Source organism: Daphnia pulicaria, chromosome 1, assembly GCF_021234035.1.
Source record: "Daphnia pulicaria isolate SC F1-1A chromosome 1, SC_F0-13Bv2, whole genome shotgun sequence".
Lineage (NCBI taxonomy): Eukaryota > Metazoa > Arthropoda > Branchiopoda > Diplostraca > Daphniidae > Daphnia > Daphnia pulicaria.
This window is the reverse complement of record NC_060913.1, coordinates 3,275,681-3,291,957: the sequence shown is the minus strand read 5'-3', so window position 1 is coordinate 3,291,957 and position 16,277 is coordinate 3,275,681. Positions and strand designations below refer to the sequence as shown.

Below are 16,277 nucleotides of genomic sequence, written 5' to 3'. Positions count from 1 at the left end.
ACTACATCGCTTTTATCCGTATATTCGGCTCGTAGAAAAAAACTAATTCTTACATAATGTAGCCCATTAATCCCTCTTCCAGAATCCAAGAGGTTTTTTGAAAATTTGTACAGATGTCTGAGATATCACGATGTTCGTGATACCCCCATTTCGACCAATTTTTCAGACATTTTTTATTCGGCGTTCCCGTCGGTATATTTAGCAAGTTAATTGAGAACAAAAAGTGTAGAACAAGCTTTTCGTTCATTTGAATGGGGTATCGCATGTTAAAAAACGAGTACAAATCCTTCCTTTTCAACTTCCTAACACCACGCCAACTACGCTGTCGATCGAAACATTACATAAGGGTTTTCAGTTACACAGACAAAAATAAAATGAAAGGTTGAGCCGACGGATATAAAACCGACTTTTTGTTTTCTCTGATCTATGTGATATAGGGAAAGTTCAAGTGTGTGGCTCTTCTCATCTTGAACACGTTCCTTCATCGATTATACTTCGACGATTTTTTTTTTCTACCGGTCTGGTATCGTCGTCCTTGTCCCTTTTCAGGTTCTCTTTGATTCCACCATGCTCGGTTCTTGTTATGACGTTATCGTTGAGACGACGTGTCTCAGGACTGTCACAGATTAAATCACTTTTGGTTGTTCTATTCAGCGGAAATTACAGGGGTGATACGGGCGATATTTTTCTCTTTCAACCAACCCCTCCTGCCCCTTCCCTGTTCAATGAAACTCGTCGCTTGTTAAATGAAAGATTCTAGTTAGAAGGCCGAGCGTGTGAAACAAAGAAAGTGAAAAAATTTGATGCAACTAAAGAGTTCTACATACCTCAGCAGCACACTTTACTCAGAATAAAGGCAAGTGTAGAAGTAGGGTGATTCTATATGAAAACGACCAAAACCTGTGGCGACCATCTCACGTACCACTCACATGAAAAAATGAAAGAATTTCGTTTGGTCGATAATTCCGATTTTTTTAGTTGAAAAACGTCAATTTTGACGAAAATCGCATTTTTTGTACTTTTAAAATTTAATAATAATACTTTCAACTTAAGCTACGAGTTTGAAATTTTGAACACACATTACTAACAGCCTCGTTGACCTTTCCATCAATTTTTTGAACCTGCGTCAATTTTAACTTTACTTATATCAAATCAAATTTGATCATTTTTAAACTTTTTAAATTTCGCGCCACCAGGTGGTGCAACCTTGGATTTTGTCGCGCTTGGTCTTAAAAAATAGTTTATCCATATGACAACATGTTCTGATGGATAAATCAGCCAAACAACGCATTTCAATGTACTTAAAAACATTTTAATGATTATACGGTCAAGCGGACTTTTAAAAAATTCCAACCTTCGCGCCAGGCGAACGCGCCATTTTTTTCAAAATCCTTCGAGGAAAATTTTTTTTTATAGTTATGAATCGAAAAGCCTAGTGGCGATCAAATCCGTGAGATGGTCGCCACAGGTTTTGGTCGTTTTCATATGGAATCACCCAGTATATAGTGACTTGATTAATAAGCGTACTATCAAAATCAATAGCACGAAAAACCTATGTATATATTTCGCTTCAATTATTTGACAATGCCAGGCAATGTTCCTCCTTCCGCACAGTTTTCATTTTTTTACTCACGATCCCGATAATCAATTTCGGCACATTTATGATGACGAATTAAATTCAGGATGAAAACGAATTAGCCTACTTTAATTTTAGGATTCTCTCTCTCTCTTGAGCCTGAGCAAGGATTAAAGTATCCAGACAGAAATCTTGAGAACAAAAAAAAGTAGACGTGCTGATGCGGTCTGAAGACACGCAAAATCGAATTAGAAAGTCGTCAATATCGGAATTGTACTAAAGTTTGGACGTTGATTACAGAGTATTATCTAAAGGTAAAAATCCAGACACGATTATTAGAAAATGCGCTTAGACAGTTGACCCCCCTCTCTTCCCTTACATAATATTTCGAGAAAAGAAGTGAAATTGATGCATGATAATTTGCTGATAGAAACTTGTGGGTGCTTGGGAATGGTTGCTGCACGTTGACCCGCCCTTCTCCGTCACTCTGAGTATGTAAACAGGCACGACCTAGACGGACTCAACACACAGACCTGCGCTGCCGAACCCTGTAAACATCAAGGGTCATAAGCGTCCAGTTTGTTAGTTGCAAAGCAGCCGTTGGTGTTGTTGGTGCGAGCTGGGGCAAAGCTAGCAATTCTTTTGCGTGTTCACCTTAAGCTATATAAATACCGCCACTAATTGCCGTGCAGTATACCGGAACTAACTAAAATTTGAGTTCATTGACCTACCGATTTCGAGTTAGCTTATTTTGCAGTGCGTGATACAAATTTTTATTTGATTCCACATAATCATCAAGTAAAATAATATATGTATGTATTAGCTGCTCAGAATTTGCTATCTTCTTTATTCATCAGTAACTACAATTTTCTTTAATCAATTCGAAAATGTGTTATTGATTAAAAATTTGTATTAACCATTTTCAAGATACTTTGAACTATTTAAATTGACTTCGTCTGCAATGTAAGTTCTTCAATGGACGAAATGAAGAGAAAATGCCATAACAGCTATCACGCGTGTGTGTTGATTTTAACGTGGATGTGTACTCTTTCTAAAGTTGTATCACTAGATACCGGTGAGTAAATAATCGAATTATTTCTCGTTATCGAATAATTTAGCAGTTAACTCGAGTATTTTTAATAGAATTTATTGAAATATACATTTTTCTTTTTTTCGAAATTCTACCTAAAAATTACCCAGTATGCCTTGTTCGCTGACTGGTGCCATTACGTTATTGCGTTACGTTATTGCGTGTGTGATCGATCACAACGGAGGGAAGCACTCTAGCAATGCAGCTATAAGCCATTTTTTACTCCAGTATTCAAAAGAGCGGACCATGTTCAATTGCTCGTCGGTTGCAACTACAACTAGCTATATAGGCTAAGAGCAACCAGGAGAAGGCGGAAAAAGTCGACCGACGTGTGGCGACAATTAACCTTTTCTTTTATATAGTAATGGCCATCCAAAATTATTAGTCTCGTACTTCCTCGACTGGGTAGGTTGACTATTCTAGGGCAGAGCCATTTCCGAAAAAGTTATATTCATTTCTCGGTTCCATCTGACTAAGTGGTGCGGACCGCCGCCAGTCTATCTACAAGCTTCCTCTCGGAACAGCACTAGCGCCTAGTGGAATAGGCTACTCACTCAAAAAAGCTTTTAATTTCTAATACAGAGAACAGCACATACTCTGCTTTAGGAAAGGGGAAGGGGGGGCGAGGTTGAAGGATGGGGTTTTCCGATTTTATGATTGAAAGCCGCCTTCGGGAACTCTTTCCTAGCCCACGGTACTTTTCACTTGCAGTTTGAAACTTTTTTTTTTTTACGTTCAAAACGTAAGTTTTCAGAAATTCGATTTGAAATACCATATGGAGAATGAGATACGTGGGAATATACTGTGTTATACCACTTTTTGATAGGCTGCAACTGCATACATCTAGTGGCCACCCGCACCCCATAACATATATGCAGCAGTGCACAAAGAGGCGCAAACAACTTGCATTTCTTTTCATATGAATAATTTTTTTGTTTTCCCATCATAGAAGGATGTCATCAACAGCCAATGGGAATGCAGTCTGGAACCATCCCGGACTTGGCATTAAGCAGCAGTTCCGCGTTTGACATTCGACTCGGCCCTCAGCACGCGCGGTAGGAGAAAACCCACATTTCTAACATATTCGCCTTTTTGTTTCCGTTTCTTTCAATTTTTATTTCCTTGTTTTTAATTTCCAGTCTGGTGCACAGCCGTAGCACATATCATCAATCGTTATCAATAACAAATGATAATCATTGTTATTGCACTGCACTTTCGGTTGCAGAATTGCTTAGTCGTCATTTAACGCAACTCGGCTGTCAAACTGTTTTTAGCTTGTAGGCCTGTACCGTTTTCTCCGCGCAATACATTTAGCGTGCGCTTGAGGTGGTAACGCCCAATAATCCCTAAGACATTCTGGCGAAGGAAAGAACGATGCCTAGCCAAGTTGTTAGAAGTGCTTTCAATTTTATTCCTTTATTACGCTGAAAGCACATCGCGCTATTATAGAAAACAACTTTTATGTATTAAGAGACGAATGTCGTTTAATATCATGTTTTCCGTGAACGCAACAATGAAAATACTATACCAATAGTCAAAGTGTAAAGTTGAGTATATATAGAGGAGAAAGAAAGTGGTCAGCCGAGAAATAATATGCTAGACATAGATATCCTCTGAAAAAAAGCTAAAATTCACAGACAGACATGGCTAGACACAACGCGGAAAGCCGGAGCGATAATAGAGGCCAGACAAGAGCTGCCGGATACTGGGCCGCTCAATGGGGGTTACTGGCATCAATTGCGGGAGACCTAAAAAAAAGGGAAATTTAGCAAACTAGAAGTTTAGTCACGTGAATTATTGACTTTAGACCGAGCAAAATTGCTTTTTCGCGTTAGCTTGAATAACGAAATGACGAATACATATGTGACTTGTATACTTGCATTATTTTTGGATTGCTTTTCCTAATGGATCAAGCGTATATAGCATGCCTATCAATTTTTTGTATTTTCTTTTTTCTCACAAGTTGTCGTGCAAGATCGAAAAAAGTGAGCAGCAAGGTTTTCCAACGACGCATAACCTACCGCTGTCGTGTTTCGACTTTGAACGAAGGCCGGCGAAATTAGACTTTGCGTGACTGTGTGGAGGGAGAAGAGCCTGCAGCTAACATTGATCTTATTGGACATAATATGTTTGGCTTTTCGAATTCGTAACGGCTGATTACCAAAGTCTCATTTATACAGTCATGGGAGAAATATTCGTATAGAGGTTGTTCCCCGGGCTGCATATATAGTCTTTACATATACAATAGTTTTACAGTATACAAATTCGTCAATAGAACTCCTTCAAATCGCATGGTTGCTAGTTTGCTACATAAAATATAATCTATAGTCGTCCGGCGCACGATGCGTTCGGAGATTTCGTGACCGGCGCTCATCCGAAATAAAACTCGTCGGGCGTGCTCGAATATGTGACATTTGCCAGATCCGGAAAAAGAAAAGCATGACGGGCCGTAATCCAATCATCACTTTTGATGGTGGTCTGGTCTCATCATCATGACGAAATGTGAAATCCGTGTCATAAAATATTCCAGTGAATCCATAAACATATCTGGGCAAGTATCTGCGCGCTGCATATAAGATTAAACAATGAGAAAAGTACAGAGTCCGTGCTAGACTTTTATATATAAGGGATAGAGAATTGTATATCAAACGATAATCCTTTCAGGACGTCCTGAAAACCCTGTGAAGAGCACACCCCTCCCCTCCCCCTCTTCCATTCCCCTATATTTCTTATCTGTTCGTCAATGCAAAGTATCTTTGAACTTTCCAATAATCAGAACATATATTGATTACTACTCGTCCCCACTATATGACGGACGTGATGGAGACAATGCAATGAGTTCTGAAAACAACCTATTTCCGCGCTAATCTTTAATGTTGATCATTTAATCTAAAATGATCATTGTTAATATTCATTACCTAATCTTCGTTATGTTATACGCGTAAAATTATGTAGTCATTGAAGAAAAATTCTTTTTTTTCCCCCAATTTTTACGTCGATAGGCTGAATATTGATCGGAGTGGAGGTGCCTGGTGCCCAAAGCAACAAATAGCCGAAAACGTGAAGGAATATTTACAGATTAACTTGGCCAACGTCTCTGTCATCAACGGAATAGCAACTCAGGGTCGATACGGCAACGGGCGGGGCCAAGAATACGCCGAACAGTTTAAATTAGAATACTGGCGACCGGAATTGGACCTTTGGCATACCTATCGTCAACGAGACGGTAACGATGTACGTGATGAGGATCCCATATAATTACGTATTCAGTTTCGTTTATAGGTTATTCTCTAATGATGGCATATTGTGCAAAACAATTTCTGTTTTCAATCAATGATGACACAGTGTAGCTGATTAGTTTGTTTTGTAGATTTTTGAAGGCAACTGGGACACGACAACGGTCATTCATCATGATCTCTATCCACCAATTATCACAAAAAGCCTTCGAGTCATCCCTTATGGAGTCCATCCAAGAACTGTGTGCATGCGGACGGAACTTTACGGATGCATTTGGAATGGTAAAATGAATCGTTAGAAGAATGAAACATGATGCTATCAAATATATGTTTAATCTACCTAGATATTTTATCTGAGAGGGAAGAAAATAGTGACTAACACAATCGAGCCCTATTGAAGTCTCCGATAATTAACAAATTGCTTATTAATATTTTTTTTTTATTTGATAACAAGCTCACGACGATCTTACGATTAATCTTTAAAAAATCTATATTTTGGTACACGGGACAAAGACAATAGACACGCCGCATACGGACATAAGCAAATGACCTTCAGATTGCTGCAATATTTTTCCGATCCATTTCATCTCGACCCATCTCAACACTTGAGCACTCACATATAATTAAATTAAGGGCGCCGTCTCAGCTGACATTAATGATGCATCAACTTCTGTGCTTGGGAGTATTCATCGTAGACTTCCAAAAGCTTTCTACAGTGACACTATAAGGGGATAAGACAAAGGAATATAAGATAAGGATTTTAAAAAATTCAAATCAACTGTGCTTGGGAATAACCGGAGTGGCTCTATCATTTGATGTTTCTACTTCCGCTGCTGGCACAATATAGCTTTCCGTGCTCAGCGTTTTAGCTGTTTACCCATTAATATTCATATTTAGCAATTATTAATAGTACCAAAGCTTTGATGCTTTCTTTCATGTGAGGGGAGAATACGCAGACGCATGCGTAATATGCAGTTTTTCAGGAAGCTCAGACATGAAACTCTCGATTTCAAAGTGAAAACGACGGTTTACTTGCTTATCTTTTATTTTTAATCGCTTAGTTACTATATTCCTCATTGTACATATTGTCTCATTGTACAAAAAATTGCCGCGTTTGTGTGTTTCCATAAATAATAATTAATAACCACTCAGATAATTACGTCATTTCCGTTTTTCTAAACTAAAACTGTCTAACGCATGTTTTGCATTTGGTAAAAGCAGAAAATGTATCAACCACTTACTCGACTCCGGGGAGAGCTTCAGTGAGAGATTCCGTAATTGTGGAAGATAAGAGTTACGATGGCTTTAAAGACCACAGCCAATTGACTCGGTCTGGGGGCTTGTGGATGTTAACGGACGGCGAATACGGACTGACAAATTTCAAAGTGAACTCGATCAGCCTAGAAGGTATATCTTTATTGGTCTCGAATCGAAGCGGGCTCGTCAAGTATTTAAGCCGTTTCAAGCTGTAGCCTCATCAGAATCCTTTGGCATTTCATATGTTTCATCGTGTCCGAATTCTAACAGGGCAAGGATGGGTGGGATGGAAAACTCACGATTCAATCAAGGAGAAACCGATCGAACTAGTGTTCAACTTTGGAGCTATTCGGAATTTTTCGGCTGTCCACATCGTAAATAAATAATTTATAATTATTATAACAGTAATAATAAATAAGGATTCAAATTTTACAGCACACAGGAAATCAGTTTGCGAAACATGTTCAAGTACGTTAAGTTCCATTGAAAAACCTAAATTACTACATAGCAAAACATATAAAGTTAAAAGTTGTAGTTGAACATATGTTACAAACATTTCTAGGTCTTCTCTAAAGCCAGTTTGAGATTCAGTAGCAGTGGGCTGAGGTTCAGTCAGCAATACATTAATTACTTCTATATGGAAGATTTGGCATTGGAAAACCCTCGTAATGGTACGTACATTTTCTGCGAAATTTTCTTGATTCACCTTGATTGATTTAATTAACCGAATTTGTTTGAAAATTCTTTATTTCCTTTATAGTCACCATTCGGATCCCACACCTGTGCGCTGCATTCGTGAAAATCCAATTGTGGTTTGCTGCTCCGTGGATAATGATAAGCGAAGTTACCTTTGACTCAAGTATGTATACCCCACCGGTAGTTTCAGCTAATACCCAACCATCCTCAAACAGGAAGTATTCTGTCTTCCCAGTTGCAATACAGATTACAGAAATTATAGAGATGTTTTTGTTTTTCTCGCTGTATTAGCCATTCATCAATATCAACTTTTCTTTCTTTTTTTTTTTTTTTTAATTTGATAATGAGCGGGAGCAGAACCACGAAATTCTTTCTTCTAATAATGAGATTAGGGAAACTATTTTTTATCTCCCACAGTCCCACTCCTTCCCCTTTTCGAGCGAGTTGGTTAAATTCAGCAACGCATTGATCGATGAGATTCACAACAATCGATTTATTCCGAGGTATTTTTTTAATTTTACCGTAAGAGGAACCGGTTGACCGAAAGCGGAACTAGCTGTGCAGTTCAACCTTTGCGACACCCTGTCGATGTCGCTTTCTTCCGGCTTCCTTGTGGCCTCCGAAAGCTTTTGACGCTTCTGTACCCAATCAACTTGACGTGAATATTGCCAATTCTTTGCATAAAGGAAGCGGAAGAAGAGCGGATTTAGATTTGCAAATGATTCTGACTTGAGGAACTGGAAAAAAAAATACCCGCGCGCGAAGAATGCATTCGATAAGCATCCTTATAAATTCAAGATAGGGAATTTTTATTGTCGCGCTTGACACGACTCGTTTCCGTGCTCACTAAGAAAAATGTTGGAATTTGTATCTCAGTGAATTCGAGGATTTTTTCCTCCCGAGATTAACACAGTTACGTTGTCGACCAGTAGCCGGTAAATGTCAAGAATCCTTAAACTAAATTTAATTTTCAAAAATACGGAATAAGGGAACAAAGACAATCATGACGAGTAGTTAATATTTTTTTATTTCTAAGCAGTTATAGATAGGAGTAAATTAAAATAAGTGTCCCGACAAGTCTCACCCTCCCTTTTTCCCTTAATTGATAAATCCATTTTTGGTTCGAAGACAGTTTTTTCGTGCGAGATATTGATATCGATATTATTCAGATTCATTTTTTATGTATGTAGGGACATCTAGCTCCAAAATAAAACTGACTTTTTTTTTCCAGATGTTATTGAGGAGCATAAATTAAAAAACATGATGCTGGTTGATGTTGCAGCCAGTGAACAAAACGAGGATGTGTTGCTGCAAAATGAATCAAGACCACCTTCGGAATCGACAATTTTAAATAGTACCTGCCTATATTTCACCGTATTATGCCATTATTAGCCGAACAAAACACAATTTAAGCCAATCATTTGTCTTTAGTTTCACGTTTTTCGCTGGCTTCATTCACTCGTTTTATTAATTCCATTCTTTCACTATTTAATCAGCAGCTTCATTCCGTGGCTACTTTGAAGCCATTGTGGGAGCTTTATCGGCTGCCATGCTTCTACTCATAACAGCGATTGTTATTATCATTGTTATGTCACATCGCAAAAAAACTGTGCAAGAAAACCTAGTGGCATTCAACGTTCCGTTTGATGTTAGTAGCGGAAACACAATTGATGTATTTCACATTACGTGACCGAATTACTTATTTTACTTTTATTTTGTCATAATGGATACAGATCGACACTTTGAACGGAAAGGAATCTGTTATGGGATTTAGTAGCACTACCGAAAAGACGAATACTATTTCCAAATTTCAGTACGTTCTGCCGGTGAATGAAAAAAAGGATCTTATCTTAGAATATGCAGGTTAGTAAAAAAAAATTACACCATTTAAAATAAATTAGGCTAATAAGGCAATTTAATCAGCGGCGCATAACAACTATTTACATATATATGATTATCTTTATAAAGTGTCATCACCAACGAAATCATGGACCGCAACTCAGCCAATTCGGGTTCAGCAACAATACAATACTTTGCATAATCATATTCCTACCACACGCCGTGATAAGGCTTCGAGTTTCAATAGCTACGTCAACCCCTGTGTAGCCACAATTCCCAACAAAGGAATATTAGACGGAAAGTCTGGGCGGATGGCGACGAGGTCGTCGGATGTGGTTAGTTAAAATTGTTGACGTTCTTAGCTGATTTCTTGCAACACGACTAGAATGCGAATAATTACCGGTAAATGATATTAAAATTGAACGTATCATATCTGCAGAGCAGCATCGCTTGGAACATCAAACCTCAGTCTCACCGATTTGCTGTCGATAATCTTCCAGAGGCTCACGTTCCTGAAATCCCCAAACAATCCCTGAAATCGTTAGAATGGCTTGGGTCATCTGCCGACGGAGAAGTAAAATTTCTATATAGGCCTAAATAGCTATAACACGTAATTATAGCACTGTCGACCGTACTATGACATGTTCGAATTTAATCGTCTAGGCCCACATATGCCATGTGGAGAAAAGCGGTGGCGGAAATGTTCTCATCCAGAAACCTGTGATGGTGCGCTGGGGTGCCGTCAAAGAAATGGATCACTTCATGGACGAGATCAGGCTGTTGTCTTCCATCGACCATCCAAACATCTGTTTTCTACTTGCATACAGTTACTCAGCGGGAATGGGTTACGCAATTTTCGAATGTCCCATATACGGAGATCTCAACAGTTATTTAAAGCATCTACCTCTAATAAGGTAATCAAGATTAAGGATTAAGGATCTTGAAATTTAAAATCGTTGCATATACCAGCAAACACATTTCTCCATTGAATATATGGAAGCTGGAATTGAAACTGTTCAATTAGTATTTACTAAAGAATGTTTTATTTCTTGCCAAGAAACTATTTTTTAAAAAGTAGTTTGGATTATTTACAGCAACAAGAGCGTATTCAAACTATCTTGTCAAATAGCACGGGCTGTGAAATACCTTGAAGAGAAAGGAATGGTGCACAAGGATCTTGCCACAAGGTAAATTTCATTTTATGAATACATAAATGAACTCAAATTGATAATGTCTCTTTAACAATAGTACATTTGGAATGCATATTACATAAGAAGGTTTACATTATTTTTTGTTTGCCCATCCAGGAATTGCTTAGTGGGTCCCGACTTGCAAATTAAAATATGTGATTTGGCTATCATTTGCGCCGCATTCAAGGACGATTACGGCGAAGTTCGTGGACGAAAATCTCTTCCCATCCGCTGGATTGCGTGGGAAACCATCGTAATGGTAAATATTTTAATTTACAACAACAACAAAAATTGGTAAGGAACTATGATGACGATAAAACATTAATTTTCAAATTCAAATTCAATAGGACAAATTCACTTACAGCAGCTCTGTCTGGGTATGCGAACAAAAAATCAACTTTGCCATTAAGTCTTTTTTGAAAAAAACGTATTTTATTCTACCTTAAAGATGTTAGCTGTAACGGTGTGGGAAATTTCCACAGTGGCGAAAGAGAAGCCGTACGGTTCCATGAATGATACGCAAGTGATTTTGAACGCCGATCACTTTTTTTATGCAGACGGCAAGCAGGTACTATATAATTATTTTAACCAAAATTAATTTTTCATGCAAATATATGTATACTAGCTGATTAAGCCCTTTTCGATTCAGGTGATTTTGCCCAAACCAAAAGGACGGCCTTGCCAGCTTTACAAATGGATGGCGATGTGTTGGTCCCGAGACGAAGCAAAACGACCTTCTTTAAACGAATCAGTCACTTTTCTGGATCAATTAACAAAAGATTATTAAGTACGTGCACCTTTTTATTCGTTATTTATAGGACCAGATTATGAATATTCTGTCAGCTTCTGTTTTGATACTAAATAGAGCTAAGACTAATGCTAATTTACTCCACATAAATCTGTTAGCCATTCTGGGGCATAACTTTGTTCTTTGTAATCTTTGTATATCTATAATTGTATACCGTATGTAAATGTATGACTAGATGTAGTAATCGAACGAAATATTTACATACTAGGTCACGATCAACCAATTTCTTAAAAGTTTTTTTTTATTCAAATCGAGAGCATTTTAACAGTTGAACTGGGTTTGAACAAGGGTGCCTAACAACGTTGATAAAGCGGATGAAAAACATTTGGTGCGGACAGTGATCGGAAGAAAACACACTCATGGAACTCTACATGCCAAAACCCCGTTGACTAAAAAACCAGTAATTCCCAACGACGCCTAAAAATTATTTCTTAAATCGCTTGGAGTCATTTGTGAACGATGACCATTGATCAATGAAATTATTTAATCTACTGCGTGTTCGAATTTTAATCGCCGTCTAGCGATAAGCGGATGCGGTTCTCAACCACACAGAAATGAGATCCGTTTTTAACTTTTTAGACCAGACTAGATGAGATGTACAACAGCAAATTTTTAGTTATCGAAGTTTAAGTTGTTCGTGCCCACAACTCTCGAGAAATATTGTGTACCGGATTTCGTATAAAATAGGGAAGGGAAAGGAAGTCAGATCACTTTGTTCGACCGAGTTGTTTTTATCTAATGGGGGCGCGTGAAAAATGAATCTGAGTTGTGGTGATTTCTTTTACCATTCTCTTCTGTTTGCGACTGCTGTTGTTGCTGTTGGGTAGTCTGTTGCTGCTGTTGGGCGATCTGGCGATTCCTTTGCTGCTGAAGTCCGTTGCCGTTGCGATAGTTCAACAGTTCACGAATGTGTTGGACAATTAATCCAATGGCCACTAAAAATAAAAATCCATCGAGATTATTTATTTCGTTCCACGCATAACAATCAATTCATGTGACATATTTAGAACCCTGTGTGCCATTTAGAAAACAAAAATCTTAACTTATTGAAATAGTTTGAGACGACGATGTGCTGGTTGTCTTATCTCTCGTGTGCGAATAGGATATTTTATATTACGCAATAATGACTAGTTATGTCGAGTTCGTTACGAAGGACCAGGCAAGGATGTGATTTATTTATAGCTTTTTATATTTAGAAACACGATCACCCCTGTATTTATGTCTTGAATGACGAATATTTCTAACGATTTGAAATCTACACAACGTCGCAACAGAACGTCTTGAACGAAACGCTCTGATGAAACAAGGCAATTCAACAATAAAGTGTATTATCGGTCCATTTCAATTACAGTCCCTTCACGAATAAGAAATCCAGCAGCGCGATACGTCACAGTTAGAATCACAGATCTCTGAGCTGTCAGATTTTCTTTCATTTTCCACTTCGTGATAGGAGAGAACGCAAAATATTACTTTAATTCAGTACACCAATGAGAAATGGAGAAAAATTAATAAGGCACATTTGAATTGTCTGAGAAAAAAAGAATCAGACAAAAAAGGGATACCGTGACGAACAATATGTTCTGTTACAAGACAAAAAAGAAAAGTCAAATGGGTATGATAATCGGAATGAGGATTTTAAAACCATCATATATGTGAGAGGTGTTACAGGGAACGCATATCAAATGGTAATGACTTGGGCGCCGCCAATGGTAAGCTAAGCATTCCAAATCCCTAACCCCATTTACGCATCTCACGAACGAACTGTACTAGGTCCCTCCATATATCCCATCTTCAAGAAGACATCATAGCAGCACTTTGTAAAAAGGATCCCCTACTTCCAGTCAGATTCGCATTGCAGATAACAATGTCTCTTATGTGCTGGACGATTAATCCAATGGCCACTGAAAATAAAAATATAGCCTATAGCAAATGCATGCCCTACAGCAACTGGAAAGATGGCATCAATCAACAATGACTTTTACAATCAGAATACTGAAAAAATATGAGAACAGGATTTTCTCTTATATTATTGCGAATATATAGTCTCACGCATAAATGCGTGGGTGCGATGTTGCGCATTGAAAATATTGTAGTGAACCACCATGATAAATATACTGTGTAGTTTCGACTGGTAAAGAACTTCAAAATATTTCTTATCATGCACGCCATCTCCATTCAGGAAAGTAAATTAAGAACTACGTTACTGTACCAAGCCAACTGACCTGTGTTATCCGCTCCGCGAGGTATAATGACATCAGCAAACTTTTTGGTCTAAAAAGAAATTTCAGGTTATTAACTTCAATTTTAATGGCAGCAGCATTGATAACTTCATTCATGTTTTTTAAATTTCATGTCATCAGATTCTAAACAAGGTTTACCGGTAAACAGAATTCTTCAAAAGCTGGTTTAACTAGCATAGTGTACTGAGCCAATACTTGCTCCAGATCCCTTCCACGCTCTCGAATATCGCGAAGAACTATTAATGGATTGCACAAAAATTATATTACTAGTTAACAATGAGGAATAGCAATCTTAAAACCTCTTCTTGATAGGCGAGTATCAGCATCAGTGTCAACAAAAAGCTTCATATGAAAGACTTCTCTTATTTCAGGGAAATAAAAGACCAAGATTCCTTCAAATAGCAGGACATCAGCAGGATAAATGGTGACAAATTCATCCAATTTTCTGCAAAAAATATGAAATACATGATGAACATTCCATGATGTTACAATTAGTTAGAATTTGTCAAACCTTGAGTTGGTCTTGAAGTCATAAACAGGAATTTTGCAAACTCTTCCATCCAAGATATCCTTGAGTGTCTTTAAAATAAGTTGATTATCAAATGCATCTAAATTTAAAAATTAATAAAACATTTAGTAAAACATTTATACTACTAAAAATTGTTACAAAATTTATGGGGTGGAACAAACCTGGATGATCGAAATTGAATAGACCTTTAGAAGCTTTGATGCTTTCTGCAGGATTTAATTCTCGATAGAAACTGTCCTGACTGATACAGACAACTTGTCGTTGCCTGTGGTCAATTTCATCTAGGAAGAGAAAGGAGGGTTAATGACTTCTGCACAGCGAGAATGTTTAAATTTTTAACAAACCTTGTCCAAGTTTTTCCATGATTCTTGAACAAACTGTTGACTGCAAGTGACAGTAAGAAAATCAATGTCATACCCATCCCAGCCATTGCAAATTTAATCACGTTCTGTGCGATTAGTTACCTTGCCAGATGCTGTTCCACCAGCTACGCCAATTAGAAATGGTGTTTTGGTACCATATCCATTAAAATTTTTTAATCCGTTGTAGGAAAACCTTCTGTCTGAAGCCATAGCTGACATTAACAGAGTCGGCGGAGAGAAAAATAGCTTATGAGGATTTCTAAACTGAGTTCTTATGCTATGGTTTACCGCATGGCGTATAGCTGAAGCAGCTGCCATGCCTGAGAGCCTAACGAGAGAAATTCGGTCGATAAGACAGCGTTACAAAATTTACCTAATACTTATAAGATAAGACGATATTGGAATAAATGGAGGAATCAAAAAAATCTGAAAAGATGTAACACACATTTAACTTTTTGTTTATATTTTTCATACTTCAGATTCAGACTCATTTAAAATAAAATAGCGAATCACTAATTTACTGGCAATGAGGCAATAGGCCCGCTTTATTTAGCCCTATTTTTCAAACAAAATTAACAAATTGAATTTAACTCTTCTCGAAATGCCCCCCCCCCCCCTGTAGCTGTAAGGCACTCCTTACAGCTAAAATGTAATGGCAATACAAGTACTAATGCTAATTCCAATAGCAAACAGTATAGTGGCAAGAAGGCAAGAGTTTTGAATTAAATTATTAATAAACTGATATAAGTAAAAACTATAAGAAGAAGACGTGAGCACCCAGGAAAAAAGCAGGCATTTCAAAACCACTGACATAGACGACACAAAACAAGCAAGAGATTATGACGATGTCCAGAGGAAATCGAAAGCAGCCCGAGGAGCTTTCTTCAAACCGAAGAATAACGCTGACATATTTTCGAAGCGAATATTTCAGAACATTAATGAAAATGGGCCGGTATAATGTTTACTTGTTGAACGCCGAGGAAAGTCGCGCGTTAGTGATCATTTTGCACCTCAGTCTCGCTAAATTCCCCATTACCGCACCTTTCCGAATTTTACCCGCAGTTGCCGGTACTAAAACTGCAGACACATTTTCGACGAATAAGCCCTTCACTAAAAAAAACTATGGCCTAAAAGAAACTAAAACATAGAGTTTAAACTGTTAATTGATTTTCAAATATACACAAAAAAGTAAGGTTGCAAATCCTAAACGTAGGAGACAAGGAGAAGGAGATCCAATTTTTCAACCATCAGACTTTATAGAATCTCCAAAGATAAAATAAATAATTTTGAACATGTAGACCTGCTAGGCTGCTAGCTAATAGCTTTCGCATTAGAAAATATCTCTCGGGACTTGCACGAAGATCTTCGGAAACTTCATTATGTCTTCCCGCCAAAATGGAATTTTGAAAAGACCACAGATTAGACCCTCGCTATGGGCTTAGGCCTATGCTCTC

General features: G+C 37.8%; 2 protein-coding genes across 9 annotated transcripts; one reads left to right on the top strand and one right to left on the bottom strand.

Moving 5' to 3' along the window:
- Window positions 1-2,140: 2,140 nt before the first annotated feature.
- LOC124327167 (discoidin domain-containing receptor tyrosine kinase B-like) lies at window positions 2,141-11,796 on the top strand. Of its 2 annotated transcripts, XM_046786099.1 has the most exons (21): window positions 2,141-2,432; window positions 2,504-2,651; window positions 3,616-3,721; window positions 5,669-5,900; window positions 6,037-6,184; window positions 7,121-7,309; window positions 7,430-7,533; window positions 7,595-7,627; window positions 7,722-7,830; window positions 7,920-8,018; window positions 9,087-9,209; window positions 9,352-9,527; window positions 9,589-9,718; window positions 9,824-10,029; window positions 10,134-10,268; window positions 10,358-10,608; window positions 10,789-10,881; window positions 11,002-11,143; window positions 11,232-11,261; window positions 11,333-11,452; window positions 11,534-11,796. In XM_046786099.1, exons 2-21 carry the CDS (start codon window positions 2,552-2,554, stop codon window positions 11,669-11,671), a joined length of 2,664 nt encoding a protein of 887 aa, XP_046642055.1. In that variant the 5' UTR covers window positions 2,141-2,432; window positions 2,504-2,551; the 3' UTR covers window positions 11,672-11,796. The 2 variants fall into 2 exon arrangements, with proteins under 2 accessions (XP_046642055.1, XP_046642063.1); XM_046786107.1 differs by having other exon boundaries at window positions 2,142-2,651; window positions 9,352-9,503.
- LOC124327214 (uridine-cytidine kinase 2-B-like) lies at window positions 10,725-15,169 on the bottom strand. 7 transcript variants are annotated; one of them, XR_006915966.1, is made up of 11 exons: window positions 14,926-15,169; window positions 14,806-14,845; window positions 14,623-14,742; window positions 14,444-14,540; window positions 14,232-14,377; window positions 14,071-14,168; window positions 13,915-13,963; window positions 12,478-12,627; window positions 11,326-11,644; window positions 11,247-11,257; window positions 10,725-11,115 (listed from the first exon to the last, which is right to left on the bottom strand). XR_006915966.1 is itself a non-coding variant. In XM_046786189.1 (9 exons), exons 1-9 carry the CDS (start codon window positions 15,139-15,141, stop codon window positions 11,637-11,639), a joined length of 924 nt encoding a protein of 307 aa, XP_046642145.1. In that variant the 5' UTR covers window positions 15,142-15,169; the 3' UTR covers window positions 10,725-11,636. The 7 variants fall into 7 exon arrangements, 3 of the variants coding, with proteins under 3 accessions (XP_046642145.1, XP_046642137.1, XP_046642168.1); XR_006915965.1 differs by having other exon boundaries at window positions 10,725-11,257; XR_006915968.1 differs by lacking the exon at window positions 11,247-11,257.
- Between the last annotated feature and the right edge of the window lie 1,108 nt (window positions 15,170-16,277).

What these genes read in the sequence shown, in the direction of transcription:
- LOC124327167 (XM_046786099.1), top strand. Translation starts at nt 2,552, where the DNA reads ATGGACGAAATGAAGAGAAAATGCCATAACAGCTATCACGCGTGTGTG. An exon ending in GTCAACGAGACGGTAACGAT is followed by an intron (nt 5,901 to 6,036) that starts GTACGTGATGAG and finishes TTTGTTTTGTAG; the next exon opens with ATTTTTGAAGGCAACTGGGA. An exon ending in CGAAGTTACCTTTGACTCAA is followed by an intron (nt 8,019 to 9,086) that starts GTATGTATACCC and finishes TTTTTTTTCCAG; the next exon opens with ATGTTATTGAGGAGCATAAA.
- LOC124327214 (XM_046786181.1), bottom strand. Translation starts at nt 15,141, where the DNA reads ATGGCAGCTGCTTCAGCTATACGCCATGCGGTAAACCATAGCATAAGA. An exon ending in GACTTCAAGACCAACTCAAG is followed by an intron (nt 14,378 to 14,443) that starts GTTTGACAAATT and finishes TATTTTTTGCAG; the next exon opens with AAAATTGGATGAATTTGTCA. An exon ending in TACTCGCCTATCAAGAAGAG is followed by an intron (nt 14,169 to 14,231) that starts GTTTTAAGATTG and finishes ATCCATTAATAG; the next exon opens with TTCTTCGCGATATTCGAGAG.